General features: G+C 43.5%; 1 protein-coding gene across 1 annotated transcript in view; it reads right to left on the bottom strand.

Annotated features, from left to right (window-relative positions):
• PLCH1 (phospholipase C, eta 1) overlaps positions 1–7,363 on the bottom strand; it is a 35,642-nt gene that overhangs the window by 20,456 nt on the left and 7,823 nt on the right. Inside the window, exons 5-8 of the mRNA XM_009878474.1 lie at positions 4,318–4,411; positions 2,077–2,280; positions 1,173–1,293; positions 317–488 (exon numbers count right to left, since the gene is read on the bottom strand). Coding sequence (XP_009876776.1) covers positions 317–488; positions 1,173–1,293; positions 2,077–2,280; positions 4,318–4,411 — 591 coding nt within the window. The remainder of the gene's footprint in view (positions 1–316; positions 489–1,172; positions 1,294–2,076; positions 2,281–4,317; positions 4,412–7,363) is intronic.

Below are 7,363 nucleotides of genomic sequence, written 5' to 3' on the forward strand. Positions count from 1 at the left end.
TGGTGCTAAGGTTTTAAAAAAAGCACCTCTGACTTTAAGACTCTCAGATAAGATGCTTAATAGAACTTTCTTTCCACTGCTGCTGCTGTCACCTCCCTGTTGAAACCCTTGGTGAGTGTCCCGGATTACTTGCACAAGGCCAAGGTGAACTTCAATTCAGTGTCTCTGAAAAGCTCAGCATTTTAGTTCACCCACTACATCTGTGCTGCTCCACAAGGTTCTGCTGAAAGGGTTCTCCAAAGCCAAAGAAAATCCAGGACAAATACCACGTGCTGACTTGTGCTGCATTCTGAACACGCCATCAGCAGCAAGGTACCTTCACTAGGATCTTCCCTTTCAAATTTTGAGGGCTAGGAAGCTGTCTGGAGTCTCCGGTGGTTACAGACGACAAGTCCAGTTTGTCAGCAAGTATTTCCTTCAAGTACTGAGCGATCTTCTGCTGCTGTTGAATACTGCAGTGGTTTTCAATAGACAGTATCACTGGAAACCTAGAAACAAAACCCCAGATATTGCCATAACTGTGTTTTAAGATATAAGACCAGCACAGCTTACCACATCTACTGGTTTAAGCAGTTTGCTTTCTCCCTAAACTGTTCAAAATTCTAAACACCCACTCGTGATCTAAGATTGCTGTACACATACAGTTAAACTCCATGACTTTCAGAATAAACTGTTATGTTGCACCATAGCCAACAAAACACAATCTGAACGTTACCCCACATCTCAGCATTGCCTCATACTATGATGTATGAAACAGCTTTTCAATTTTCTTACTGAAATAAAGCATTTTCCTTATGCAGAGAATATTGCAATATTGATTTTTAAGGAGAACCCCCCTGTGGATATGAGTGGGAAGCTCTGTTCAAACAAAGGATCCAAATAATCTGTAGATATTCAACAGTCTCCGACTGGTCAAAATATTACTGAGTTTACAACACACAAGAGGTTTTTCTAACAGAGGCTGAACTTTCTAACTTGATTGATGGAAAGAGTCAGTGTAGCTGAACAATAAATATGACACAGGGAATACACAGGGGAAGAGACTCAGCTTTATAATTTCTCAATGTGTTTAAAGGAACACATGCACTTCCTGATGCTGGCTGTTGATTGGGACCCATGGGATTAACTACACAAAACAGTCAGGCAGAGCTTCAAACTGACTCTACACTTACTCATTTTTGATGAAGGCGTATTTATTGATAGTTTCTGCCACATCACGGAAGAGTATTTTAGAAGTAAAAGTATAGCCATGGTGCACTACCGGCTCTCCATCTGGACCATCCCAGCAATCCACTATTGAGACAAAAAACAAACAAACAAACAAACAAAAAACACACTCTAGGTTAAGAGATGCTCACGATATTATACATTTCTGCTGGTCTGGCTTGCCAGCAGAACTCATGTACACTGCTCAGCCATGTAGGGGTCAACAAGATTCATTCAATGTATTATGACCTCCCAGCTGAGTTAAAACTAACAAGACAATCTCTCATATTAAACGTGAAATCTGCAGTCTAAAACTGTTTTTCCCCATTCTATTAAACTGAGAGTTTTTCCTCATGTATAAAATTTCCCTCTTGGAAAAGCAGCTTCTACTTGTGCCAGCAAACTATTTAAAAACAATCTAGTCTTTTTCTGCTCCCCATTACAGTTGCACTTTCATAACTGACTATAGCAATCAAATCCACCCTACGCAGAATGGACTAGGACAGTAATACTTTTCCTGTTCCCTAAATTTCCACCGAACTTGTCACTGCTGTTGCTTCTACAGGAAGTTAAAAAGTTCACAAAGGAAAAGCCACAGAGCTATTGCCTAGGCTGCACAGTATCTACAACAGTTTTGATGTCAAGCAAAATAACCCACCGTTGTGCATCCTAAGGAGCTTTCCTACAGTGATAGATGACCCAATTATCAGAAAAATTCTGCTTAGACTGCTAGAAAACAATTTACTGCTGAAGTTACTCAGGCAAGTAACTCAAGTAATATATTGATGCTTCGAGTTTGCCACTGACTTCACACCTGGAAGAAATATCCATTGTACCTCTCACAACCAGCAAGTTGCACTACAAATATACCTTCGATACATCGACAACCGTCTTGCAACACTCGCGCGTACATCTCCACCCTGGACTGGGACAGCAGCTGGTCTCCTGTCAGGTACGTGTTGTGAGACGAAGCAATGAAGTAGTTGCAGAGGGGCTGATCCATATCCTGATGCACTTCGCAATGCAGCGGGTTAAATATATCGCAAGCTGGGCTGCGCATGAAGTTGGTGAAACCTTTGAATAAACAGAAACGGTTTTGCCACGGATGCAGTACCTATCACCAAGCAAACGATCCGCACTCCAACACCTGTTTTTTTCCTGTTTATGCTTTTCAGCGGGGGTTAACCTTCCTGTATCCCAAGTTTTTAGTATATTAACTGCTGTCTGTGGCTAGCCTGGTTCTTTGCAAACTGAAGAGGCTGCACAGACTCAGTCCACTGCTGGACCATGAAGAGGGACTTCTTTTCAAAGCCCACTGAAGTTCAGACACCTTTGGGAAGAGCACATTCACAAGATTCAACCCTAGTCCCTAGTCAATTTTCAAACAGCTTTGAACTAGAAACGCAAATATAATCTAGAAAGACACAACTACAGCTGTCAGATAAAAAACATTTTAAAAAACCAGCAAGCACTTGCAAATCATGGCACTCAGCTCACAGATCAGTGGAGCCAATGCTCAACCTACTTTCAGACCCAACGTTTCATTCAGATTCTTAAAAGGGGCAGGCAACAAAAACGCACACGTAAAAATCCTTTGAAACCCTGGAGAACCTCCCTACACCAAATCGAGGGCACAGATTAAGACAAGTGTGCTCAAACAGCAGTCTGCAGTCCAGACAAAACCACTCTGCTAAAAAGCAAAATAGAACATGCCATTGGTTCTGTCAGAATTGCTGGAGGAAAACATCCTCCCTCACAATTATTCGGTGAGATAAAAGCAATCTCTTCATCTCGATGCTGCTGCAGACAGACAGCATGCAGCTAAACCATGAGGCACCACTGTTGCAAAACCTGCCTTTTCCTCCTCCTTCTCAAACTGGTATCCCCTACCCTCTCGATTCTTGTTGAAGCACGAGTATAACAGAGAAATTGGGTCAAACGCTCAGGCAGCATCAGCCTGCATTTCCTGGAGCGCGGAATTGTGCCTTGGAGGGCGAGCAACCCGCTTAGAGGAACGTGGCTGCAGGTCGCAAAGGAGGTAGCAACAGTGTCAAGAACAAAAGAAAAGAACAAGCTCCAACCAAAGTTAAAGATCAACCATTTATACAGACCACAAGGCAGAAACAGGAGACAACTGACATTTTGACTAGGAAGTGAACGCTTGCTTTTATTTTCCTTTTTCCTGCGTTTATTGCTGACACTTAGGGTCTGCCCCCGTGCTGCTGTTTTCCTGCAATAAGCACTACTCCGACTGAAGACACCCTGCAGACGAGTCAGCAGCCACCCACGCTGCGGAAAGCGCGGGGTCCACGCAAGCCCATTCCCTCACCTGGCCCATTTCACTCGCTTTACAGTTTTCTCTAGGCTACAAGTCTGTCTGAGAAGATGGTACTTGGTTCTTATACCTGTAAACCAGGCCAGCATTGGACAGGGAAAGCCTTAAAAATAGCGCTTTTGAGAATGAGAAATGCAAAATATGTGAAAAGGATAGTGCAAATGCCAACCCTGAAAGCAACTCAGACACAGAAGCAGCAGATTAAGGGTAAGAGGAATAGAAACGCTCTCGGAAACATTAAGTGTCACGGCTTCCAAATAACTTATAACTGCTTCAGCAAACAAGCTGAATGAGGTATTAAAACCCAAAGAAAATGGAACCATGTGTGTTTTATTTCACGTAAGCACAGATCAATGGATGGTACAGGAGCAATTCCCGATCTCAAGAGACAAGCAGAATGAAATTTTTTGCTTTCATTACTTTTGTTAGAACACCCTATAACACAAAATAGATGGCACAGAATGCTTTATGTTGGTGTTTAACAAATATAAAGACAGCAATAAATTCAGGCAAGCCTAAGGCACTCACATTACTGCGTGACGGCTGTGATGTACCGCTGTGGAACACCAGCTGCTAACCCCCCCCGCCTGCTCTCATCTCCCATGGCTCACAAAAACACACCTCTGCTTCCACAGAGCGTGCTGATCTACATAACTTTCTACTGATTCATTATATTCCTACCGAAATATTACAAGGTACACCAAAACATTGCTAAAGCTTTTCTATCCCAGTACAATATATCAAGACAAAACTAATTTTGAAATAAAAAACTTTACCTTCAATGCCAAGAACATTTTGCTTCTTGTTTTCCTCCGATACTTCAAACTTCTGTATGATGTCAAGACAATATTCTGGTGTCACATTGTTCATCTGCATAAAATCGAGATTAAATGCACTTACTTTTAATACTATGTCATCCGAATGTCAAAATCTACTTCAGGTTTCTGGGTCCAGTTGATAAACAGTATGATCAAACACCGAGTTTGGTCAAATACGAATGAGACAGTAACACTACAGTAAAAATGACTCTAAAATTTTTATTTTATTTTTGTCACTGCTGCACAAGCTTTGCAGCTCTTACTTTTGAGGAGAAAAACAGGGGTGTGAAGTAGCAATCCCTTAAAAGCTCTGTCATTTTAGCTTGAAGAGGAAAACTAGCTGTTAAGAAGGCTTAATAATAGTTGTACTGGGCAATACTGCTGAAATGAAATCCAAGAAGTTATATTTTTTAATATAATCTACTTAAACATGCAAAGAGATTTGGCAGGGTTTGATTTCATTTTCGTGCATTTTCCACTTCTGTGATTTCATTACTTCCAAGAGAGCTCACTAAAATATACAAGCTAGGAGAGAAATAATTAGATTCTGAAAAGAAAAAAAGCAGTTCTTCCGAAACAAGTAAGAGCTTTGTCATCAGATTCAAGTAGCCCACAACCGAAGTCCCTCCTGACCAGGGGGGCAAGAGTATCACCATACACTTACATTTCCTTTAAAATGAAAGGAAAAAAGTAGATTTTGTCGCTCATCTCATCTTTCCTCTCCTTAATTCATAGAGAACTAACCACAGTGAGAACTGTATTTCATTTCCTTCACTAGGAACATCACAGGATGACAATGACGATGCTAAATCCTTTGGCAGCCTCCTTGTGCCACTATTCCATTTACTGTCCATACTCTGCATCCCTCGCCCAAGGCAGCTCAAACACTCTGACACCGGGAGCAGTCTGGAAGCAAAGGAACATGCAGTTCCCTCTCAGAGAGCGTCAGCTCTGTTAACGTGACCGCTCCAGGCAAAGGCAGGAGTGACATTAGTCACCAAACACAGTATTTATCATCTAAATCCTAACGTGGTCCCTCTGCGAGCTCTTCTCGTACTAACGGACTTCTCTTTCAGACGTCAAACACAACTCCATTCACTCTGCTCCGCCTGCGGCCTGGGATGAACTTGCACCTTCCTTTATCTCCTGCAGCTCAGCATTCCCAGCACCAGCGTTCCGCTAGACAGAAATCTAAAAGCAGGTTGACTCTCTCGTTCCAGCCTTCACTAAGGGCTGATCCTGCCCAAGTGCCAAGCTCCTCGTGAGAAACGTGGGTCCCGTGACTGACCGTATCCTACGATGCACAAAAGGCTACGGCCTAAGCATGAAAAATGTCCAGAGTAGGGGAAAACACAGGTGTGTCAACATCACAAGGATAACACTACAAGGCAAGCAAGCAGTTCAACTCATACAGTGACTTAAACTTAAAACCTTGGAAGCATTTTCCAGCTTTTCTGCCCTTCACCCTTCCCTCTGTTTTTTCTCTTGCACAGAGAAAGCAGAGCTCAGCCCCTTTCCCATTCCAAACATTTATATCTCCTCACCAAATCAACAAGCACAATACGTCTGCAGGAATTACACCGGATAATAGGAAAGAGAACAATTCAGGAGACAAAAAACCCGATTATCTGAGCTCAAGTTGATGTTTGATTGCAAGCACTATTCATAGCAGGCCCTTCTTCAGCACAAGCTGGCGAGAATTAACTTTTTCATTATCCCACGCGGCTCTTTGACAGTTGAGTGTGTGCTCCAGGAACAAAAATGTCTCATCTAAGCCAAAGCTGCATCTGCTAGGGAAAAGTCTATTGATTTGTGCTTTTTAACTATAGCTTGAGAGATGATAAGTGAGGCTACTCATTTAAATTTGGCTTCATTTTCTAAAGGTGTACTTAATCCCCACTTTTTGCGACATTTTCGCTATTCACCACATCCCTAGTTACTCCTGCGATACTGTATAATTAGGGTAGACAAGTAATAAGAGAGTTAACTTACTCCCTCAAGCAGGCTTAACTCAAAACGCTTTAGCCCATATTGAATAATTAAGGAAAAGCTTTACATAATTACATGTGCATGTTCCAAGGGTGTAACTGCGATACAATCACTTCCTCTTCAATTAAAATGAGCGAGAGCATTAATATTTGTCTCCCCTTAATTTGGCACCAGTTTCATTTGGGCTGACACAGCAGCAGCCCTTGTAACCACAGAAGATGCTGGTTTGGTACCGATACAATCGCGGGGTATGGACACTTCCACATGGGTCCTGTCCCTTCCCTGCAGCGCGCAGGGAATGCTGCCGTAGGCAAGATCTCAGCGGGCTGTCCTTTTTTTCCCCGGGACAGACGAAAACTGCACTGCAGAGCAACTGACCCATGGCAAGGCAGCAGGTGGCAAGCAGGCACACAGGAAACCTCATCCTCAGAAAGCCAAAATGAAACGTTTCAAGTTTGTAAAGCCAAAGCCGCCTCGGAAATGCATAAAACCATCGGCGCTAGAGTCAGAAAGGTCTCTGCTACAACTGAAATAAAAGCACTTGATGTGATCCTGACACAGCAGAAAGGAGGAAGGAAGGACAGACAGCAATCGGACAACAGCCGCGGGCTGGCTGACGCCCCCGACAGGGGGGTTCCCAGCACCGGGGCAGAACGAGGCCGATCACCCTATGACGGGCCAGCAACTGCAAAACTGCTCTGTGATGGGGGAGAGGATGTCTGCAGAGTCTCTCTCACCCAAGCCCCATTTCTCAGAGAAAAGTAGGAGACAAGCTCTGTCAGTCACAAGAGCCTGGAGATGCTGCTGTGGAAGCAACCTGCCCCACAGCAGGAGATGGATTTCTGGGGAGGACCAGCTCAGGCGCTGATCCTGGTTTCTTACGAAAGGACACTACCAAGTGTCAGGCTTGTAGGCGTGACTGGATATGCAGGATGTCCCTCCCTCACAGCCACTCATGCTGAAAAAAGCGCAGGACCAGAAGTCACTCCAGGAAACCAGCCTACTTTCTGCTCTT

Source organism: Apaloderma vittatum, unplaced genomic scaffold (genome assembly GCF_000703405.1).
Source record: "Apaloderma vittatum isolate BGI_N311 unplaced genomic scaffold, ASM70340v1 scaffold10841, whole genome shotgun sequence".
NCBI lineage: Eukaryota > Metazoa > Chordata > Aves > Trogoniformes > Trogonidae > Apaloderma > Apaloderma vittatum.